The 24,573-nt window shown below is 41.4% G+C and overlaps 2 protein-coding genes across 2 annotated transcripts in view; one reads left to right on the forward strand and one right to left on the reverse strand.

Moving 5' to 3' along the window:
- Positions 1 to 24,573, forward strand: part of yju2 (YJU2 splicing factor homolog) — a 112,972-nt gene that overhangs the window by 50,258 nt on the left and 38,141 nt on the right. The window lies entirely within an intron of this gene.
- Positions 297 to 3,401, reverse strand: LOC138759025 (protein fem-1 homolog C-like). Its single transcript, XM_069928808.1, has one exon. The coding sequence runs from the start codon at positions 3,247 to 3,249 to the stop codon at positions 1,399 to 1,401; it is 1,851 nt and encodes a 616-aa protein (XP_069784909.1). The 5' UTR covers positions 3,250 to 3,401; the 3' UTR covers positions 297 to 1,398.

Raw genomic sequence — 24,573 nt, forward strand, 5'->3', positions numbered from 1 at the left:
TATTCAAAAGCCAGATTTCCAAGTGTAGTTATATGCTTAAAAAAAGCATTCGCATGCAATGTGAAAACAGCTAGTCCCCCTGTCAGATTGGAAGTTTTTATCCCATTAAATAAAACCCTATTAAAACAAATTATATCTATACATAGTGCTTTTTAAACAGTCCCAATATTTACAATAGGGTTTAAAGTTTTTGCCATGATTCAACTCACTGTGGACTGCAGTTACATTTTAATAGTAGATTTAAAAAACGTCTTGCTTATTCAGAGAACAGACTTATAAACAACCTTGTGGCTTAGTTGAGGATTTCAAATAACAGTTTTAATAGTCAGTAGTAAGAAAATTAAACATTTTGGCAGATAAATGAGCAAGTTCCAAAGAACACTTGGTATTCAAAGGAGTTCATTTGCCCAGTTTGGTTTCTGTGACACATGCTTCTTCCTTTCAATATTGTCAGTCCTGGTTCTGATCTATGAAGAAACCTTCCACCTCAAGTCTTCTTGATAGGTTTCAAAGGATGGCTGACTATTTAAAGTTTTAGAACATAGGCTGCATTGTTTGCAGTTCAACTGCTCTCAGTGTTTGCAATTAAAAGGCAAATACAAAATCTAGTTTTACTAAATGTTGTGCTCAAAATAGTCAAGAGAACAAAACTTATCTGTCACAGGAAAGTCTTATTCAAGACTAGGATAGTGAATAACAGATAGTGTATGACAGGGAGGTTGGTTTGAATCTGCGTGGGTCTCTTTCTAATGCTTTCAAACACGTGGTTTATTTGCAGCATTCTTTTTGCCTTCATAAAAAAATTAGGAAACACACTAGTTGAATTTGTTCAACTGAGCCCAAATTGGTGTAGTTGGGTATTGAAATCTGAAGTGTAACTTGGATCTTATGGTGTTTGCCAAGTATTAGAAAAAAGTGTAGGAACATGAAAACCACTTAGGCTGATCATGTTGGAAATTTTGATTTTCTAATAGTTCTTAAGTAGTTTGGAGAATATGCCTGTGAAGTGACCATTGAACTGACATTTGGAATTCTGAGAGCAATACACAAGATCTATAGACAAGATTGCAGCAATGGGAACCCCAGAAGAAAACTAACTGGAGGCACAAAGTAAAAAAGTTATCTTTATGTGCTGTTTAGCAGTCATGTGCATGATCTCACCTTACAACCCCCAGCTCTAACCCAACATTAATGTTCATGCTTCTTTACAGCAGAGCCATGTTGTAGACAGAATGTAACAGACTAATCTGCAAAATGGATCTACCTTCAGTCTTAGCCCTGCAAGATTTGAATAGCCCTTCAGTAGACTGGTTTTAACCCTGGTAAATATACACATCAATGCAAGTTGTTGAAGATCCATAAGAAGCACCTTCAAATTCATTAACACAGTTTTGCACTTCAGTGTAGTTGAATGAAAGCATCGAGTTCTTCTGGAATTAATCCTTTATATATCACCTTATGTTTTTCAATAGCACGAGCAGCAAGGCACTGGAGGGTAATGTGGTTGATGGGCTGAATCAAATTCTTGGCCATTTTCTTTTCATCCAGCAAGTCCCAAGCCGTTTTCTTGGAGGAATTGGTGGCATCAAAATGTGCACCGGTGTCAATTAGCATGTTCATAATATCAAGATTGTTGTTGAATGCAGCAACATGCAGGGGAGTGTTGTTCTCATAATCTCTCGAGTCAACATCAGCACCACATTCCAGTAGAACCGAGGTCACTTGAAGTGAAGGAAACTTGCAAACTGGATAGCGGCCAACTGATGTTGTATCCTTGTCAACTGCCAGGTGGAGCGGGGTGAATCCACCTTTTCCTCTTGGATTCAACTTCAAGAGCCTGTAAATGGTTCTCTTTTTATAATGCTCCTGGTCAGGGCTACATTTTACCTTTTCCAACAAGGAGATCAAGTGCAAAATAATGGATAAAGCTTTGGTGAACTGTGTAACCTCTGGCAGGTTCTCTTGCTGATTGACTGCGCGTTCTACCTCACGAACGCTTTTGCACAGGATGCCCATAAGATCACTGAAAGATACCTTCATGGACAGGGCGCCTTTTGAACGGTCTTGGAGGACAAATGAAAAGAGCTCAGCAAACGACAGCAAGCTGCTAGCAGTCATGGGGCTCAAAGGGTCTAAATTGTTCTGTTGCATATTCAGTGCATATTTCCACAAACTGATGCACCGCTCAAAGTCTCCAGAGTCAGCATAGACAGCACCTCGATAACGGATATAGTAGGAAGTGTCTGGATGGGACGGACCAAGAATTCTCTCCCTGATCAGCAAAGCCTGCATCCTCATTTCATCTGGGTCAGTTATCAGAGCTTCTAATTCTTCAGAAGTCACGACTTCCTTGGCATAATCGTAAGCCAGCACCAATTGTCCTAACTGCGGCTTCTTAACAATTTTACTTTTATCACAGTGTCTCATCTCCATTGCTCGTTTCCAAAACTTCATGGCTCCAAGTAAATCCCTTTTCTTATCAATAAACGTCGCTCCCAACAGCTCAAGCGCGTCTATTCGATCTTCCTTCTTGGTCTGGGCATGATTGATGAGAAACTCCACGATATTCATATGGCCCGTGACGCTGGCTGCAAGCAAGGGGCTCATTCCGTAGCCATCCTTTTCCATCCTAGCCCCGCACTTTAACAGCATCTTCATGATGTCCAGGCTTCCCGATTCGGCGCAGTCATGGAGAGCCGTGTTCCCCTTCACGCTTTTGCGGTTCACGTCGGCCCCCTTCTCCAGCAGGTACTTGGCGATCTCCTTGTGCCCTTTGTAGCAGGAGATCATGAGGCAGGTGTGGCCGTGCCTGTTGGCCACCTCCATGTCGGCCTTGCGCTCGATCAGGTACTTGACGACGTGCAGGTGGCCGTCGAAGCAGGCGGCCCGCAGCGGCGTCGAGTTGGTCAGCGTGGTGCTGTTGACGGACGCGCCGTGCTCCAGCAGGCTCCTCACCACGGCCAGGTGGCCGGCGGCCGAGGCCGCCCAGAGCGGCGGCGCCCCTTCGATGGTCTCCCCATCGAAGGTGACCGAGCCGCCCAGCTCCACCTTGGCCCCGCAGTGCTCCACCAGGTAGTCCACCACCGGCAGGTGTCCGTGGCGGCAGGCGGCGAGCAGCGGGGTGCCGCCGTCCGTCTTCTCCACCGTCACCGCCTCCAGCTCCTCGGCGCTGCGGTGGCTCAGCAACTTCTGCATCAGTTTCAGCTTCCCGTCCCGGGCCGCGTTGAACACCGCCGTCTTGATATCCATTTCGGGAGCGCCGAGGCCATTTAAACACCGGCCGCCAGTTTTAACCCCGATCGGCAGGCCACCGCCCGAGCCGATTCGTCTCGCTGCAAAATGGCGGTCCTCCCGCCGAGGACTCAGTGCGCAGGCGCCTCCGAGCCCCGAGGGGAAACGGCGTCTACACCACGTGATCGCAGACGCCGCCTCCAGCACCCAGAAAGCATCGCGCATTCGTTTCCGCCCAGCGATTGCGCGGGGGGGGGGGGGGGTGGTGGAGAAAAAGAGAGAGGACTTTGATTGACGGCCAACCCATGCCACGTGAGGAGAACAACAACCGACCACAAGATCCAGAAAGCATTGCGGAAGCGTTCTGCCCGGCGATTGGTGAGCGACAGGGGCCCGCCTTTGATTGACGGCTAACCCAGCGAGCGAATTGGCCAGCAGTGAAGAGGTGGGAACTCAGCGGGTCCAGGGAGCATCCATGGGGAGACATGGTCTGTCATGATAATGAATATGTATGAGATGTACCGGAAGTCACGTGGCATGAGAGAGAGAGAGAGAGAGAGAGAGAGAGAGAGAGAGATAAGAGCACAAGCAGGAGAACAAAGGAAACTGGAAAATAAAGACACTGAGAAGTTTACCTGATAAAACTTGCGTTCGATGTTTTATTAACTTCACATTTCGGGCCACAAATGTGACATTGGCGACAAGGATGAAAGAAGCTTGAAGAAAATTAAAGGCTAAAGAAGATTACAGAGGATTAAAGAGAACTTCAAGGTGATAAGAATTTTCTCTTTGACTCAGTACTTTTGGGGCTGGAATATTTCCTCATGGGTGGGGCAGATGGTGACTTTCTAACACATAGTGGAATTGCTCATTTTGACCCAACGGGTGATCCAAGCACTGTAAGTATGAAGTGGAAGGCATGGCTGGAAGAATTTGAATCCTACGTCGACAGTCATGGCCTATTTCTAGATACCGGTACATTTGAACAAAAAGCGCAGAGGAGGGCGTTACTTCTTTTCACTGCGGGACCCGCAGTTCGGTAGACATTTAAGACACTTTTGAATACTGGAAGAAAGGATGAGTACCGGAAAGCGGTAGATGCATTAAATGCACACTATGTAGTGACACCGAATGCTACATTTCAATGCCATTTGTTTCGGAGAACAAGACAAGAAGATGGCCAGACAATTGCTCAGTACGTGACGAGACTACGCCAGCTAGCTGTTGGATGCAATTACATGCCAGCTGATTTGGACAACCAATTATTGGATCAAGTCGTACAGCACTGCAGATCAGATAAACTCAGAAGACGTCTACTGGAAAGAGGGAGTGAGTTGGAACTCACCGATGCTTTAGCCATTGCTGCTGCATTAGAGGCTGTTGAAGGGCAATTTCATACCATGACCCTGAAAGACAACTCAAGCCAGCAAATTAAGAGGCTCTCACATCGCCATAACCAGCGAAGATATACGTTGACACAGGACGTGGAGTGTTTTTGATGTGGAAACCGAGGTCACTTTGGAAAAGACCCATATTGCCCGGCCAAAGGCAAAGTTTGCAGAAAGTGTGGAGGTAAGGACCACTTTGCAAAGAAGTGCAAAAGCAAGTCCAATGTAGACCAGAAGAGGAAGAGTACAACTTCCAAAGGCAAAGCCTGGGGGAAAAGGAAAGTATCCTGGAAAGAAAGACACCATTTGCCAGATAGACAGTGACGATGATGATACCCAGGAGGGACAGAGTTGTTACCAATTTACGTTGAATGATGTACATCATGAGAAGGTCCCAGTGATCATTGGTGGAGTGACAGTGCAGGTCATTGTAGACTCAGGTAGTGACAGTAATGTGATTAATCGACATTTATGGGAGAAGTTGAAAAGGAAAAAGATCATCTGTACCTCAAAGAAGTGTTCCAAGAAACTGTATCCATACACAGCAACCAAGCCATTGCAGACCATTGGATGTTTTACTGCAACTGTTGAAGCTGGAGATAAGTACACTGAAGCAGAGTTATAGAAGAGAGGGGAGAACCATTGCTGAGCAGAAGCACAGCGCAAGACCTGGCAATACTGCTCGCCACGGTCAAACCCAAGGCACAACCAATGCGCCGAACTCCGTTTGGACTTCGTGGGAAAGTCGAAGCCAAAATTAAAGAATTGATCGAACAAGACATTATTGAACCGGTGGAACATTCGACACAATGGGTCAGTCCCGTAGTGATTGTGCCCAAACCAAAGGGTGACATAAGACTATGTGTTGACATGAGAATGGCCAATGAAGCTATAATTAGAGAACGACACCCTATGCCAACAGTGGAGGAAATACTTCAAGAACTAACTACCAGCAAGGTATTCTCAAAAATTGATCTGAAATGGGGCTATCATCAATTAGAGCTGGATCCAGGTTCCCGAGATGTAACAACATTTGTGACTCACTGTGGATTGTATCATTACAAGAGACTATCATTTGGAATTAATGCAGCTTCTTAGATCTACCAGTATGAAATCCATCGAGTGATTCAAGGTATTCCTGGAGTTGCCAACATTTCTGACGACATCATAGTCCATGCACCAACGAAGGAAGAGCATGACAAACGGTTGAGGCGTGTACTATCTAGATTACAGGAGGCAGGCCTTACCATGAATGGAAACAAGTGCCAGTTCGGTGTGTCATAAATGGACAATGGGACAAGTGTACTCACAAGGCTTACATTCCCATTAGAGACGAACTTTGTTGCATCGGACAGTGTGTATTAAGAGGTTGCAGATTGGTGATACAGCAAAGATTGAGACCGAAGATCGTATCCTTAGCACATGAAGGACACCTAGGTATTGTTGGTACCAAGCAAAACCTTAGGACCAAGGTATGGTGGCCAGGTTGTGATAAAGACGCAGAGAAATTTGTTAAAACTTGTCACGGATGTCAAATCACAAGTAGGAGTAATCCGCCAGAACCGATCCGGAGTATGCAACTCCCGACAGGACCATGGATCGACGTAGCTGTTGATTTTCTTGGACCTTTACCGATGGGTGAATCAATTATGGTAGTGATAGATTACTACAGCAGATACTATGAGTACGTGGTGTTGAAGTCCACAACCACTGAAAAAACAATACAAGCATTAGCAGAGATATTCGCAAGATATGGATAACCTGTTACATTATACTCTGACAATGGTCCACAATTCATTTCAGAGACATTTGCGGAATACATGAGGACCACAGGTATCCACCATCATAAAGTAACTCCGAAATGGCCGCAAGCCAACGGAGAAGTAGAGAGACAGAATCAGTCAATTGAAAAACGATTGTGGATTGCACAAGCAGAAGGACAAAATTGGCAAGAAGCATTGCTATCTTGTGTGGCTGTCTATCGAGCAACGCCTCATGCAACCACTGGAAAAAGTCCTGCAGAAGCATTTTTTGGGAGAAAAATCCGCACAAAAATGCCAGAAATAAAGGAAATCCGAGACGACCAGGAGATGAGGGACCACGATGCTGAAAAGAAAGGTGCAGCAAAGCTGTACACAGATTCGAAACGTGGAGCCAAGTACTCAGACATCATGCCAGGAGATAATGTTCTAGTGAGGCATGAAACTGGTGGTAAGCTAGACACACCTTATTACCATCAACCCTATACTGTCGTATCCAGAAGTGGCAGTATGGTGACAGTCAAGTCTCCGACTGGAGTCCTGTATAAGAGAAATGTATCAGGTATAAAAAGGTACCAGTCCAGAGATACATCGAGCGAAGAGGTTGAAAGGCCAATACAAGATGCTGAAACTGAGAGACCTGATGATGTTCCAGAGGCAGTTACCAGCACTCCTGATGAAGTGACTAGAGCGCCAGAAACACCCGAAGCCGTGGCGAGCAGTATTTCCGACGCTGAGAGTGAACAATCAAGAAGCGACGACAATATCGCAGGCAGGCCGAAACGAAACCGGAAAGTGCCCAAACGATACGAAGACTTTGTGCCATAGTTTTAATAAGAACTTTGGGACAGTATTTTAATCTTATATCATAAAGTGCATGTATGAGTGCTGTAGGAAGTAAATTTTATGTAGTTGAGTTATAGTATTACCATTAGTTACGATGTTTGTAGGTTTCCGAGGGATATTGGTAAGTGAAGGTAAAGTTTATTTCTGATTAAAGGAGGGATGTCATGATAATGAATATGTATGAGATGTACCGGAAGTCACGTGGTATGAGAGAAAGATAAGAGCACAAGCAGGAGAACAAAGGAAACTGGAAAATAAAGACACTGAGAAGTTTACCTGATAAAACTTGCGTTCGATGTTTTATTAACTTCACATTTCAGGCCACAAATGTGACATGGTCAGTCAACGTTTACCTCGGAGAGACTGGGAGATGGCTTTGTTCAGCGCCTCGGCTCTGTCTGCTGCAATAGCTTGCATCTCCCAGTGACCACCCCATTCAATTCCCCATCCCATTCCCTTGCCATTCTGAGACCACTCGCAAATTGGAGGAACTATACCTTACCTTCCTTCTGGGCAACCTCCAACCAGATGGCATTAACATCGACTTTTCTGGCTTTTGTTAAACCCCCCCCACTTCACTTCTTTCCCCATCGCCTTCCTTCAGCTCTGTCTCTCCCTTTTCCCTGTCTCCTTTCGCACAGCCACATCTCTCCCCTTAACATATCCAATTAACAACCTGTTGTTGGTCTGGACTCCTCCCTCAGCTATCATTGTCTGTATTCTGGGATTTCCTGGTGTTTTTTTTGCTCATTCTGATTATTCCTTAGGCCCAAAACATCAACAACATACCGTTGTCTCCTGTGGACACTGAAACACTGGCTGAGTTTCTCCAGCATTTCAGTATGTTTTTTTACTACAATCACAGCATTTGCCAACTTCCACGTTTCACTCTGTCATCATATGGAGCTTTTCCAACTTTTGCAGGTGTACTTTGGAAGGTGTTGTGGCTGCTTGCTTCATTACCTGGCTAGAATAAAACACCCAGTTGCAGAAAGTGGAAAACTTGGCCAAGTCCATCACGTGCACCAAAAGTCCATCACAGACAACTTCCCTGTCCATCAATCGCATCAAAATAAGAGTGCCTCAAGAACACTGCTGACACCTTGAAAGACCCCACCACCCCAGTCATGCTCTTTTCTCACAGCTACCATCAGACTGAAGATACTAAAGTCGAACAGTCGTAGGTTCAAAACTCTTGAGCCTACATTCCACCAGAACCGTAACACTTACAGCTGTCTCCCCCTTTTGTCAGCACCCACCCACTTGCGCCAGCACCCTCCCCCCTCTTGGCAGCATCCATCCAGTCTTGCAAGAACATTCCCACTCTCGCCAGCCCACTCCCCCTCTCGCCAGCCTCTTCCCCATCAACAGACCCCTCCCCCTCACCAATCTTCTCCCTCTTGCCAGCCCCCTACCCTATCACCAGCCACTTCTCTCCTCCTCTCACCAGCTCCCCCCCTCGCCAGTTTCCTCTCCCTCTTGCCGACCCCCTACCACTATCACCAGTGTCCTTCTCTCGCCAGCCCCCTCTCACTCTTGCCAATACCCTTCCACACTCGGTAGTTGCCTCTCACTTTGCCACCTCCCTTCCATAATTGCCAGCTGCCTTGCACACTCCCCACCTACTTCTCACCTCTCAATGTCACCAACCCCCTCTTACTCTTGGCAGCAGCATCCAACTATCACCAGGTCCCTCCAAGTCTCACCAGTCCCCTCCCACACTCTCCAACTCACTCTCATTCCTCTCCAAACTCCCCATCCCCATCACTAAGGCCATGCTCTCTTCACTCTGCTACCATCGGGGAAAAGAAGACGGGCACTCAGCAGCAAGAGGATAGCTTCTTCCTGCTATCATCAGATTCCTGAATGATCAATGAACCAAAGACACTGCCTTACTTTGACTGTGCACTATTTTTATTTATTTTTGTCAGGAGGTTTATATGAATGTTTGTGTGATGTTGCTGCAAAACAATTAATTTCATGGCTTGTTCATGACCATAAATTCTGATTCTGATCTTGACATTTCCTGCATTCCTTCACAGTGTCCTCCATCTAAGTTGGAGTTGGATGTGGAAGTTTCCATTCTGACCTTGGTGTGCAGTTTACACATACTTCCTGCAGCCACTTGTGTGTTTCCTCTGGGTATCCAGTTTTCTCTTACATCTCAGGCAGGAAGGCTGGTTGGCAACTCAGACACTGTGAATTGAGTCCGGTGTTAGAATCTTTGGGCAGTTGATGAGAATGCAGGAGAATAAAAATGGGGAGAAAGCTTGGATTAGTTTAAATGGTAGATGGTCAGTAACCATCTTTCTCCAAATCTATAGAGAACAGACCGCAAACTCTCACAAAATGCAACCAACACTTGCACCTCTGTCTCCAGTTGGACCTTTGTGCAGTTGCAAATACTGATCAAGAATGTTCCCAGCCAGCAGTATGGTGAAATTTACTTTTATTGTGTCATTGTGCAGCCACTTGAGAGAGGCGAACAAAAAAGATCACAACAGGCTCAGGATTTTGCAGTTGACAAGCTCAGCATTTGTTGCCCATCCCCAGTGGCAATGAACCTTCTTTCTCTGAACCACTGAGGTTTGTGTTGAGAAGATGCCCCAAAGATCAGTCATGAGTTTCAGGTCTTTGAACAAATGGCAAGGAAAGAACATTTATGGTCTCCTTGATCAAAATATTCTGCAAACTAAAGAGGCAAATTAACATTCTTGAGTGACTTTTTCTTGGTCCATAGGACATTTCAGCCCACGAGGTTGTGCCAACCTATGTAAACCTACCCCACAACAATCTAAAATTTCCCTCTCTTGTGCACATAATCCTCTATTTTTCTTTCCTCCATGTGCCTAACTGAGAATTTTTTGAATGTCCCTATTGTACCAGTAATGCATTCCAGAGAACTGTGCGGTGTTCTGAGTAAAAACCTTACCTCTGACATCTCTCCTAAACAAATATCCTGTGGTGTTTGCTGTTGTCACCCCGGGAATAAAGGAACTGGATGTCCACCCTCTTCTTTCTTTGGCTTGGCTTCGCGGATGAAGATTTATGGAGGGGGTAAAAGTCCACGTCTGCTGCAGGCTCGTTTGTGGCTGACAAGTCCGATGCGGGACAGGCAGACACGGTTGCAGCGGCTGCAGGGGAAAATTGGTTGGGTGTTGGGTTTTTCCTCCTTTGCCTTTTGTCAGTGAGGTGGGCTCTGCGGTCTTCTTCAAAGGAGGTTGCTGCCCGCCAAACTGTGAGGCGCCAAGATGCACGGTTTGAGGCGAGATCAGCCCACTGGCGGTGGTCAATGTGGCAGGCACCAAGAGATTTCTTTAGGCAGTCCTTGTACCTTTTCTTTGGTGCACCTCTGTCACGGTGGCCAGTGGAGAGCTCGCCATATAACACGATCTTGGGAAGGCGATGGTCCTCCATTCTGGAGACGTGACCCACCCAGCGCAGCAGGATCTTCAGCAGCGTGGACTCGATGCTGTCGACCTCTGCCAACCCTATACCTCTATTAAATCACCACTCATCCTTTGTCGCTCCAAAGAAAAGCCCTATCTCTGTCAACTCTTTATCCACCAGAATCCTTTATTAATTAGGAAATTCTCCTTCATCATGACAGATAATAAAGAGCCACTCCCCACCTGCATTGAATCTATGAAGCAAGGGGACCTGACTCACCAGAACAGGACAGTAAGCATAGTAATTAATGCAACACTTTAACAGTGCATGCTCTCCCCATGATCTCTAAGTTCTCTGGTTTCCTCTCACCCTCCAAAAGCATGCAGGGTTGAAATTGAAATGTTAATAGGGTGTACTTGGGCAGCAGGGTTTCAATGGCTGGATCGACTTCTACCGGGGTGTAAATAAATTAAGAAATCAAAATAAATACTGAGAGGATCAGAGCAACTGGTTTTATGTTCCTCTGAAATCTGTGAACAGTAATATTAGTGAGATTTAAAATGTTGTTCCACCTGGTACTACCTGACAATATAAATTGAAATTACCTTATTTTGTTCATTGCATATTTTCAGGGAAAAAATGGCAAATTAAATGTAGTTTTCAGAATTTATTGCATAATTTTTAATTTAAAGTTATTTCAAAGTAATCTGAAACTAATCTGACATGACAACCTCAGAGAAAGTTATTTGCAGTTTGCAAATGCAGTATAGATATGTGTTTGAAGCTTGCATAGCTCGACTGACATACTGGACTTAAAGGATTGAAGATGGAGATGAAGACTTTCTTTTCTCATGGGGTGAAGAACTTCTGGATATCTCGACACTAGAGACATAAGGAGGCTGAATCGTTGAATATATTTAAGGCCAAGTCTGACAGATTTCTGATCTGAAGGGAAACAGGAAGGATTGTGCTGTGTTTTATTTTACTGATACATGAAGTACTCGAGATGGCAGAGGCCGACAGCATCGAATCTACGCTGCTGAAGATCCAACTGCGCTGGGTAGGTCACGTCTCCAGAATGGAGGACCATCGCCTTCCCAAGATCGTGTTATATGGCGAGCTCTCCACTGGCCATCGTGACAGAGGTGCAAAGACTGCCTAAAGAAATCTCTTGGTGCCTGCCACATTGACCACCGCCAGTGGGCTGATATCGCCTCAAACCGTGCATCTTGGTGCCTCACAGTTCGGCGGGCAGCAACCTCCTTTGAAGAAGACCGCAGAGCCCACCTCACTGACAAAAGGCAAAGGAGGAAAAACCCAACACCCAACCCCAACCAACCAATTTACCGCTGCAACCGTGTCTGCCTGTCCCGCATCGGACTTGTCAGCCACAAACGAGACTGCAGCTGACGTGGACATTACCCCTCCATGAATCTTCATCTGCGAAGCCAAGCCAAAGAAAGACATGATGCAGGATTAACTATAGCCAGGTTAAATAATGTCAGCAAATATTTCCAGGTGAAATTGTGACTGTTTTAAAATAGAAGTAGGTTCTTCCGATCAAAATCCACAAACACAAGACACATGGACAATGCTGTGCCCCTCCTAACATAAACTGGAATCTCAAAGCTCTAGATAACTATCATAAAATTCTCCAGGGGAGTGCGGTACGTTTTGTTCTGGGATTGCTTGTGTTTTAAAGGGTGACTCTGACATCAGGACACTTCACAAAGCAGGTTCAGAGGTGACTGTAGACTTCTCGGACACATCCCTAAGTTCTCTGGATGTACTTAGACCAGCAGAGAATGCAGCATTTAGTTGATGAGCTACCCATTCAATAGATACTTTGTAGTTAACATAGGAACATAGGAAGTAGGAAGTATGGGCCAAAAATGGCCCATCGAGCCTGCTCCGCCATTCAATACGATCATAGCTGATCTAATTTATGACCTAACTCCACCTACCTGCCCATATCCCCTAATTCCTCTATCATGTAAAAATTTATATAACCGAATTTTAAATATGTTTAATGAAGCAGCCTCAACCACTTCCCTGGTTAGAGAATTCCAAACATTCACTACTCTCTGGGAAAAACTATTTTTCCTCATCTCTGTCCTAAATCTACTCCCCCGAATCTTGAGACTGTGTCCTCTCATTTTAGTTTCCCCGGCCAGCTCAAAAAACCTTCCTACATCTATCCTATCCATACCCTTCATAATCCTATATGTTTCTATAAGATCTCCTCTCATTCTTCTGAACTTGAGCGAATACAATCCTAGACGATTTAATCTTTCATCATAAGTCAACCCCTTCATCCCAGGGATCAACCTAGTAAACCTCCTCTGGATCGTCTCCAAAGCCAGTATATCCTTCCTCAAATATGGAGACCAGAACTGGACACAGTACTCCAGGTACGGTCTCTCCAGTACCTTATACAGTTGCAACATTACCTCCCTACTCCTGAATTCAATTCCTCTAGCAATCAAGGCCAACATTCCATTTGCCTTCTTCATAACCTGCTGCACCTGCAACCTAACTTTTTGTGATTCATGCACAAGCACTCCCAAGTCCCTCTGCACAACAGCATGCTGTAGTTTTTCACCCTTTAAATAATATTCAGCTCTTTTATATTTCTTGCCAAAGTGGATAACCTCACACTTACTAACATTGTACTCCATCTGCCAGACCTTTGCCCACTCATCCAGCTTAACTATATCCCTCTGCAGACTCTCCACATCCTCATTACAATTTGCTCTTCCACTCAATTTGGTGTCATCCGCAAACTTGGCTACACCACATTTTGTCCCCTTCTCCAAGTCATCAATGTAAATGATGAACGGTTGTGGGCCTTACACTGACCCCTGCGGCACCCCACTTACCACTCTCTGCCAACCTGAAAAACTCCCATTTATCCCGACTCTGCCTCCTGTCAGACAACCAATTTTCAATCCAGGCCAATATACTTCCCCGGACTCCACTTTCCTGTAACTTACTGAGAAGTCTCTTGTGCGGAACCTTATCAAACGCTTTCTGGAAATCCAAATATACAACATCAACCTGTTCCCCTCTATCCACCGCACCCATTATATCCTCAAAGAATCCTAACAAGTTTGTCAAACAAGATCTTCCCTTTCTAAAACCATGCTGCGTCTGCCTGATTGAACCCTTACGTTCCAAAAGTTTCACTATTTCATCTTTAATGACGGCTTCAAGCATTTTTCCAACTACAGACGTCAAGCTAATTGGCCGATAATTTCGAGTCTTCTGGCTACATCCCTTCTTAAAAAAGTGGCGTGACACTTGCTGTCTTCCAGTCTGCCGGGACCTGCCCAGAATCCAAGGAATTTTGGTATATTACCACCAGAATATTAAGATGGCAGCTGCATTTCTGGATAGATACCCAAGGAGGATAGTCAACTCAAAATGCCTATTTGCCAAGATTCTATAAGCAGAAAGCCTTTAGTGACATCAGATTGTACCTGGACATGACTGATGACAATATTTTGCAATGTAGACTTTCTCAATCTGTGGTAATCTAGATTTGTCATTTTATAAGCCTGGAATTTTAATGGAAGTCAAGGTTAGGGGAAGTGAGTCTGTTGGAAAAACACAAATAACAATCTCTGATATCATTCTTCACCCCAGAGACAGTCTCTGCTCACTCCAAGCAGAACTCAGCTCGAGACCAGGTGTATGACTGCAATGATGCGCCTCGGTGTATCTGCAGAAGAGGGGTGAGTTAAAATGTACCATCCCTTTAAATCTCTGTTTAAATAAGTGACAAAGCAATTCCCTCTCCACCAGAGAAGTACAGGCTGTTTGCTTATATCATCTGCGTATCCACTCAGCAGTAATCTGCTTACAAGTGGCACCCTTGTTCTGTGAACGTATCAAGCTCTTCCCTTATGACATATCACTGCCTCCAAGGACCAGAGCATCATCTGGATCACTGCGAGACAAAAGAGACTGAAAACAAACCACGTCGCTGCATCTGTACCACTTCAGTGGCCGTTACCTGAACCAATTTCCATAATGTCAATGGGTGATGAAATGACTACAGGAACTAAAGGAGCTAATGATAGGAAGTGCACTGTGCATGCACAGAGTTATACCGAGCTCAGCTTTTGGAAAAATCGAAGGAGACATCTGAGATCAGAAATTCCTATATTCTTGCTTTCATCATAGATTGGTGGTGCTTGCTATGGAGAAGATTGGAGTCGGGATCGACTGAAAAGGGACCCAGTGGTTCTGGTGAAGGGAAAATGGCTGGCTTGATCACTCGATTTGGAAAGGTTGGGGAACCTGGGAAAGAAGGTAGAGGGTGCTGATAAATCAAGAAAAAGGTTGTTGATGTTGAGATGGGAGTGAGTGGGAATTTAGATGAGAGGGAGAAGATTCATGCTGGGGGAATTATTAAGCAGGGGAGAAAATTAATTTTGAAAGGGCTGATTGTTGGAAAGGAGGATGCATCAGGATATATGGTGGTGGTTTTCTCCCATTCATGTAAAAATCCTTTATGTTCTTTCACTGAATATGGCCCAAATGCAGGCAAATGGAACTAGTTTGGACAACATGAGTGAGCTGGGCTGAAAGGCCTGTTTTCATGCTGTAATACTCGTGTTCTTTGGCGAGCTCTCCACTGGCCACCATAACAGAGGTGCACCAAAGAAGAGGTACAAGGACTGCCTAAAGAAATCTCTTGGTGCCTGCCACATTGACCACCGCCAGTGGGCTGATCTCGCCTCAAACCGTGCATCTTGGCGCCTCACAGTTTGGCGGGCAGCAACCTCCTTTGAAGAAGACCGCAGAGCCCACCTCACTGACGAAAGACAAAGGAGGAAAAACCCAACCCCAACCCACCCATTTTCCCTTGGAACCGCTGCAACCGTGTCTGCCTGTCCCGCATCAGACTTGTCAGCCACAAACAAGCCTGCAGCTGACGTGGACATTACCCCTCCATAAATCTTCGTCCGCGAAGCCAAGCCAAAGAAGAAGACTCCATGATCCTATGACAACTCCCTTTTTCTCTTACCAAGTGCATACAGCAGGAATCAGATTCAAGAAAATTTTACTTTATTAATATCAAGAATCTGACTCAATGTTACATGCACAAAATAAAAGCAAATATGAGCAAGGATTTGCATGATCTGTAAAATTTTAACTCTCTTTCCATTCCGCAGATGCTGCCTGACCCACTGAATTCCTCTAGCAGTTTATTTGTTTTTCGCTGAGGATTCCATCATCTGTGTAACTCCAGATAATGCTTGTTGTAAAAGCTGAATAGGAAGGTTGGCCAAGATAGAGATATCAATTGACAATTGGGCTGGAGTTGAGGCAGCCAGATAACCAGATCTCACTTTCTGATGAAGCAAAGCAATGTCAGGTGTCTCCAAATGAAGGGGCATTCACGTGAGAGGATATGCACCAAAGCAGGAATTTTGTTACAGAGTTTAATACGCCAAGAGGCCAGGTTGTAAAAAGAGCCATAGAAAATAGATGAAGGTGACTGTAAAAGTTGCATTTTGCTCATTCATTTAGATTACAGCACTCACTCACTCACAATTAAATGCTCAAAATTTTTTTCAACGAGGTTTAAGTCTCTGTACCTTAATCTCCCTTCATTGGGCAGTTGAATCCCAGGCATGGTACCAGTATCATTCTCCTGTAATATCCAGGATGTGAAACTTTTTCATATGAGGAGTGTAAAATTAATTTATTTGCTGATGACGTATTGGTGTATTTAACAAACCCAGCTCAGTCACTTTTGCACTTGAAGGAGTGTTTAATACAATATGGATGTCTTTCTGGATATAAAGTTAATTGGGAAAAAAGTGAAATTGTACCGGTAAGTGAAGGAGATTATTCAGTTTATAAGGATATTATTAATTTGAAATGGACTGATCGAATTAAATATTTGGGTATAATTTTGAATGTTAATTATCAATCTTTATATAAATTAAATTATGTTCCATAAATTAAAAAAAATAAAACTGATTTGATTAAATGGAAAGATTTACCTATTAATTTATTGGGTAGGATAAGTACAATTAAGATGAATATTTTTCCGCGTATGCAATATTTGATTCAATCTATTCTGTATTTACTTGATAATATTTTTTTTCGAGATTTGAATAAAATGGTTAGGGAGTTTTTTATGGAGGGGTAAATTTTCAAGAGTACCTTTGAATAAATTAACTTGGAAATATGAGTTAGGGGAATTACGTTTACCACATTTTCAAAATTATTATGAAGCAGCCCAACTTAAATTTATTAGTTCATCGATGGATTTGGAACAACCTCCTAGTTGGGCCAAAATTGAGATGGCAAATATTTCTGAATTTGAAATACATCAATTTTTGTTTAGATGGAATATAAATTTGTTACAGCAACATAATGTGCCTATACTAAAACATCTAATGAAGTTATGGATAAAGAAAAATAAAATGATAGGCTCTAGGGGTGAATTATCGGCTTTGACTCCGTTGTATAATAATCAACTTATTTCTTTTTCAATACACAATCAAAGTTTATTGCATTGGAGATTTAAAGGTGTGGAAAACTTGGGAGACTGTTTTAAAGAGGGTAAATTTTTATCTTTTAATCAGATGAGGGATGGTTTTGGTATTGATAAGAACTCTTTGTTTCTCTATTACCAAATTCGATCTTTGGTAAAACGTACGTTTGGTAGAGATATAATTTTACCTGAAATGACTAAATTTGAGATTTTTCTTATGAAGGTACCAGAGAAAGGTTATATTTCATCTATGTATCAAATATTACAGGATGGTATGGATAAAAAGGGTTGGGATAGATCTAAATGTAAATGGGAAGCAGATATTGGTTTTATTTTTTCTGAGGATGATTGGTTAGTTATCTGTTATGATAGTGTAACTAGATTGATAAATGCACATTATGCAATGATTAACTATAATTTTTTTACATCAATTATACTTAACACCTGAAAAATTAAAAAAGTATGGTTTTCATGAATCAGATTTGTGTTTTAGATGTGGTAATTCTGTTGGAAAATTTTTTCATGCGGTTTGGTTATGTATACATATACAATCTTTTTGGAAGAAAATTCAATTGTTTTTAGAATACCTGTACAAGATTAAAATACCTTTAGATCCAACAGTATTTTTATTGGGTAGTTTGCAAACTTGCTTTTGTATATTTAGCTTTATCTGTAGCGAAAAAATGTATTGCTAATACGTGGAAAGATACAAATATGATTGTTATTAATAGATGGCATAATGAGATGAAATATTGTTTAATAATTGAAAAAATTACATATGTTTCATGTGATAATTATAGTTTTTTTATTAATAAGTGGTTGTTATACTCAGAATATTTACATTCCAATTTATATTGATTAGATTTTAATATGCATGTTTAATTTTAATATTTTTTTTCAAAAGAAAGAAGAAAAAGAAGAATATTTTTTCTTTTTTCTTTCTTTATGGCTCTCCTTAGGAGAGTTGGCTGAAGGGGGGGGGGGTTTCTTTTCTTTTCTTTTTTTTCTATATATAAAAAATAACATTCATGTTTATGGTTAATTGTTGTCTATGTTATGTACTACTTGTTTTTTGAACGAATAAATAAAGTTTAAAAAAAAAAGAAATCTTTTCATCCAGACTATTTACGTTGAGATATTATTTACCAGTTTTTAATAATCCAGTAGCCTTTTTTGAACAGATCCGCACACCCTACCAAGAACACCAAATGGTTAATACATTTCTGGGTGCATTTTTCATTGTTGTAGATGCCTGCAAAACAGACCACAGTTTAGCAGATACAGACAATTCCAAACTCTCATTTCAAATAATGATGCGAAGTTTGAGAACCAGATATTAACAGTGCATGTCAAACTGACCCAGGATCACCAACAAGGGGAAGTGTGAGGTCATGCACTTCAGCAAGAAGAATCAAAAGGCTGATTGCAATCTAAATGGAGAGTAAACATAACTCTGTGAAGTTCACATTGTCATGTTGGAGCAGTCATAATGACTAAAGAAGAAGGAGTTAAAGTATCATGAAATATTCCTACAAACATCAACTGTTCTCCAAATATACTTCCAATAAGCAGGTGACGGGGAAGAGCTGAAGCACTGAATGATTTTAAATCTGGAACACTAACGATTGGCCATGATTCAGAGAATATTTTAAGTTGTACTAAAGCAAGAAACCTGTCCCTTGGGTCTGTATGTCACTCACCAGGTCACCACATTGATTCATAGCCATTTTAAAGGATGAATTTCCTTGATCATTGTGAGCTTGAATGTTCTCCAGATTTTCCAGCCACACAGCTCGCCTGGCCTGATCTTCCTCCTGCATATGGTGTGCAGAGGTCAGGTTAATGTACAGCCAATTGCAGAAAATGCCTTTCTTTATTGACTGGTTTCAGAAACTGGGAAATAAATACATCTTGATAAATTATCAATGGGTTTTTTTTTGTTCCCGGCAGATATACATATTGAATGTATAATCCTGGCCGATAAAAAAGATCCCAGCACTATTACAGTACCAGACCCAGGTTTGAAGGAGTTTGTTTGTTCTCCCCATGTTTGCATGGATTTCTTCTGGGTACTCTGGTTTCCTCCCATGATGCAAAGTTGTACAGGGTTGGTAGGTTAATTGAGTGCATTTGGGTGGCGGGTGAGCTCATGGGGCAGAAGGGCCTGTTACTGTGGTATATTTCTAATTAAAAAAAAATCAAATCACCTAGTTACCCATTTTGAATAGCACCAATCATTTATGCATTAAATTTATGAATTCTGATGTCTCACCAGGCCCCACAAACCTTTGCCATCACCACATCATGATTTGTGGTTTTCTGACATTACCATAATTTAGAAGTGGCCACCACCATGTTGGTGTTGAACATACATGTTGCCATGAGGATGCTGCTCTTAAAACTGAACAACACCAGCAAAAAAATGGGCAGGTAGAATAGATAGAACTCCTAACCCACCTCACAAACAATGCACTGACCCCCCCTCAGTGCTTCACTGGAGATTTAACTTGCATTTCTGACCACACTGGGGTAACTCTGCTTCCACATTTCCCATTCCTTGTGAATGAGTGGATTAGCCAAGGCCATGGATACAGTAGCCAGGATGTAGGCCACAAAGGCAGTAAGTTCCATGGAGAAGTGTTTACAGTCGAAATGATTGATGATGTTGTGAAGAGCTGGAAGAAATAAAATGAGAGTTAAATAAAGCAATTTCAAATTCAAATATTTCTTTTGGATGAGCGCCATCTCCATGGTCCCCTCATGCTCCCAATCCCTGACTTCCCATTGAGCAGAAGTCGAGATGCTGTTAGGTGTAGGGATAATTACAGGTTGAGTAGCTGAAATCGCAGTATTGTAAAAGAGCGAAAGAGTCATCTATTCCTATGGCAGGAATTTTTTTATTATTTGTTTGTGAAGAATTACAGTTGATGAGTTTCATACTGAACTTGTATTGAAAATAACTGCATTTAAGAAATACAATCAGTAATTCTGTTACATAATTACCACTTTTTCTATGGCATTCCAACATTGCCTGCTTAAGTACAAACTAACTCATTTTATATTTATTTATCTGTTCCATGTTTTAACCTTCACAGGTTTAAATATTTCCATTTCTATTTGGCCAATCAACTTGGTGCCAGCTCACAGATAAATATCATTCCCCTACTAATTTTCTTTGCAATCTATTCACAAACTGCCATTCCTGTCAACTCCCCTCCCTCATGATTCTATTGCTCACTCACACACGAGAGGGAATTTACTGTCACCAATTTACGTCAGGTCTCGGGGCTGTGGGAGAAAACTGCGGCAACCAAAGGAAACCTACACAGCCACATGGAGAATGTGTAACTTCACATAAACAGCACCTGTGTTCAAGATTGAGCCCAAGGAGGGGAGTCACGTGATGGAGTAGTGGCCGGACGGTGAACTCCAGCCCTCTCCAGAAAAGTAAAAAAAAACAAAGAAAAACACAAAGGCACAGAAATAAAAGTTAAAGAAAAGTGAGTATAAAGGTGGAAAGAAGATGGCGACAAAAAAAGAAAAATCGAAAGCAACGGTAAGAAGAGAGGAAGAGAAGACAACGGAGGAAGAAGGAGAAGGCCTTACCTGTTCGAAGAGGCCCGCGGTGGAGAGAGTAACCCGCTCCCTCAGGTCAGTAGAAAGTGGACTACAAAAATGGCTCGATGAGCCGAATAAAAGTGCGCAACCGCGCATGCGCGACTCCTCACGCATGCGCGGTGCGCATGAAAAAAAACACACCGACGGGAGGGGTGACCAGCTGGGGAGTCGATATCGGCAACGACAGCTGCAGAACACCTGCAGCAAGAAGAGAACACAGAAGACAACGAAAACAAGAAAGAAGAGAAGAAAAGGGTAACAAAGAAACAACAGATGGCCAACCCAGAGGAAGAAGAAGAGGAAGAGTACAGTGAAATAGAAGAAGAAGGGAAAGGCAAGATAAAGGATATACTTTCTCTTATTAAAGAATACATGGAGTCATTTAAAGAATGGCAAACACAGGAATTTAATGATTTAAGAAGAAGAATAAACAACACAGAAGAGAAAATGAATAAAATAGATATGACCTTAACAGAAATGGGAAAGAAAATGGACAAGATGGAAGAGCGGGAAGTAGCAGTAGAAATGGAGGTAGAGGACTTAAAAAAGAAATTAGAGGAATCTAATAAAAAAGTTATAGAGACACAAGAACTGTTAGCTCAGAAAATAGATATAATGGAAAATTATAACAGAAGAAATAACATAAAGATAGTGGGCCTTAAGGAAGATGAAGAAGGCAAGAATATGAGAGAGTTTATAAAAGATTGGATCCCTAGGATCCTAGGATGTCCAGAACTACAGCAAGAAATGGAAATAGAAAGGGCACATAGAGCATTGGCCTTTAATCCACTACCACAAAAAAAACCAAGATCTATTTTAGTAAAATTCCTAAGATATACTACAAGAGAAAAGGTACTGGAGAAGACAATGGAAAAAGTAAGAGAGGGCAACAAGCCACTGGAGTACAAAGGGCAAAAAATCTTCATTTATCCAGATATAAGTTTTGAACTCCTAAAGAAGAGAAAGGAGTTCAATACAGCAAAGACGATTTTATGGAAGAAAGGGTATAAATTTATACTAAAGCATCCAGCGGTATTGAAAATATTTATTCCAGGACAACAAAACAGACTATTCTCGAATCCAGAAGAAGCACGAAAATTTGCAGAACAATTACAAAATAGACTGAGGGATGAAGACGTGTAATGAGAGTAAAAATGACCACGATTTATATGTATGTGGGTAAAGACGTATGAGTGTGTATATGTATAATGTGCATATGTGAATGTATCCGTATTTAGAGGAAAATATAGATAGTATAGACAAGAATTAATAAGGGAAGGAAATGGAATAGAGGGAATAAGGAGGGAACTAAAAGAGTGACCTTTGTTACATATGAAAAGTGAAATCTTTTCTGGGGGGGCTGGGTGGGGAGGAGTTGCGGTCACTGCAAAATCAGCTGACGCTTGTGAGTGAATTCGCAAACCCAAATGGAGAGGGGAGATGTGGTTGTCCGATAAGGGATAAAGGACAACTCAGGAGGGGAAGGGGAGATTGGGGCTAAAGAAGTTTTAAATAGGAGAATAAGGAAAATGTTTGATGTTTTAGGAATGTTGTCTTATAAAGGGTTTAAAATAAGAAAAGAGAAATGGAAAAGGAGGAAAGGTAATGATGGAAAAACGGAAAGGGAAGATAAACAAAGTATAAAATGGCTACATTGAACTATATGACTTTAAATATTAATGGAATACATAACCAAATTAAAAGGAAGAAACTGCTAAATTTACTGAAAAAGGAAAAAAATTGATATAGCATTTGTGCAAGAAACACACTTAACTGAATTGGAGCACAAGAAATTAAAGAGAGATTGGGTAGGACATGTAACAGCAGCATCGTATAATTCAAAAGCAAGAGGAGTGGCTATATTAATTAGTAAAAATGTGCCACTTAAAATAGAAGAGGAAATAATAGATCCAGCAGGGAGATATGTAATGATAAAATGTCAGATATATTCGGAGTTTTGGAATCTACTCAATGTATATTCACCTAACGAAGAAGATCAAAAGTTTATGCAAGATATCTTTTTGAAGGTAGCAAATACGCAAGGGAACATATTAATAGGAGGGGATTTCAACCTGAATTTGGATTCAAATATGGATAAAACTGGGAAAAAAATTAACAGAAAGAACAAAGTAACCAAATTTATAATTAAATCAATGGAAGAAATGAAACTTTTGGATATATGGAGGAAACAACACCCAAAAGAAAAGGAATATTCATATTACTCGGCTAGACATAAAACATACTCAAGAATAGACCTATTTTTGTTATCAGCTAGTATGCAAGATAGAGTAAGAAAAACAGAATATAAAGCTAGAATACTATCGGACCATTCACCCTTAATATTGACAGTAAAGCTAGAGGACATCCCTCCAAGAATGTATAGATGGAGATTAAACCCCATGTTACTTAAAAGGCAGGATTTTAGAGAATTTATTGAAAAACAAATAAAAATGTATTTTGAAATAAATACGGAATCAGTGGAAGATAAGTTTATACTATGGGATGCAATGAAAGCATTCATTAGAGGGCAAATAATAAATTATGTAACCAAGATGAAGAAGGACTATAATCAGGAAACAGAGCAGTTGGAAAGGGAAATAGTAAATATAGAAAAAGAATTAGCAATGAAGGAAGATACAACTAAAAGAAGAGAATTGGCGGATAAAAAAATAAAATATGAAACACTACAAACATATAAGGTGGAGAAAAACATAATGAAGACAAAACAGAAATATTATGAACTAGGGGAAAAAATGCACAAAATCCTAGCATGGCAGCTTAAGACAGAGCAAGCTAAGAAAATGGTATTGGCATCAAGGAAAAAAGACAAACAAATTACATATAATCCAAAAGAAATTAAGGAAAACTTTAGAGAATTCTATGAACAATTATACCGAACTAAAAACGAAGGGAAAGAAGGGAAAATAGATGAATTTTTGACTAAAATTGAACTACCAAAACTACAAATAGAGGAACAAAATAAATTAACAGAACCATTTGGAATAGTAGAAATACAAGAGATAATAAAAAAAATTACCAAATAATAAGACACCAGGAGAGGATGGATTCCCAATAGAATTCTACAAAACATTTAAAGACTTATTAATTCCGCCCCAGATTGATGAAACACAAAGCTTACCAGATTCATGTAAAACAGCAATAATTACAGTAATACTAAAGCAAGGGAAAGATCCACTCTCACCAGCGTCATATAGACCAATATCTTTACTAAACACAGATTATAAGATAATAGCTAAATTATTAGCAAACAGATTAGCAGAGCATGTACCGAAAATGGTAAATTTAGACCAAACTGGATTTATCAAAAAAAGACGCACAACAGACAATATTTGTAAATTTATTAACTTAATTCATGCAGTAGAAGGAAATAAAGCACCTACAGTAGCAGTTGCTTTAGACGCAGAGAAGGCCTTTGACAGAGTAGAATGGAATTATTTGTTCAAAGTATTGCAAAAATTCAATTTACCGGAGAAGTATATTAATTGGATTAAAGCATTATATAAGGGACAGTTAGCGAAAGTGACAGTAAATGGACATGTATCAAAGCAATTTAACTTAAGCAGGTCAACACGGCAGGGATGCCCACTATCACCTTTATTGTTTGCGTTAGCTATAGAACCACTAGCAGAATTGATAAGAATAGATAATAATATAAAAGGAATAAAAATAAAAGACAAGGAATATAAAATCAGTCTATTTGCGGATGATGTTATATGTACTTAACAGAACCAGAACTATCAATAAAAGAATTATATAAGAAATTGAAGGAATATGGAGAAGTGTCGGGTTACAAGATAAACGTAAA

This window comes from Narcine bancroftii, chromosome 3 (genome assembly GCF_036971445.1).
Source record: "Narcine bancroftii isolate sNarBan1 chromosome 3, sNarBan1.hap1, whole genome shotgun sequence".
Taxonomy (NCBI): domain Eukaryota; kingdom Metazoa; phylum Chordata; class Chondrichthyes; order Torpediniformes; family Narcinidae; genus Narcine; species Narcine bancroftii.

Bases quoted from the DNA above. Each gene is read 5' to 3' on its own strand.
- LOC138759025 (XM_069928808.1), bottom strand. From the start codon at position 3,249: ATGGATATCAAGACGGCGGTGTTCAACGCGGCCCGGGACGGGAAGCTG.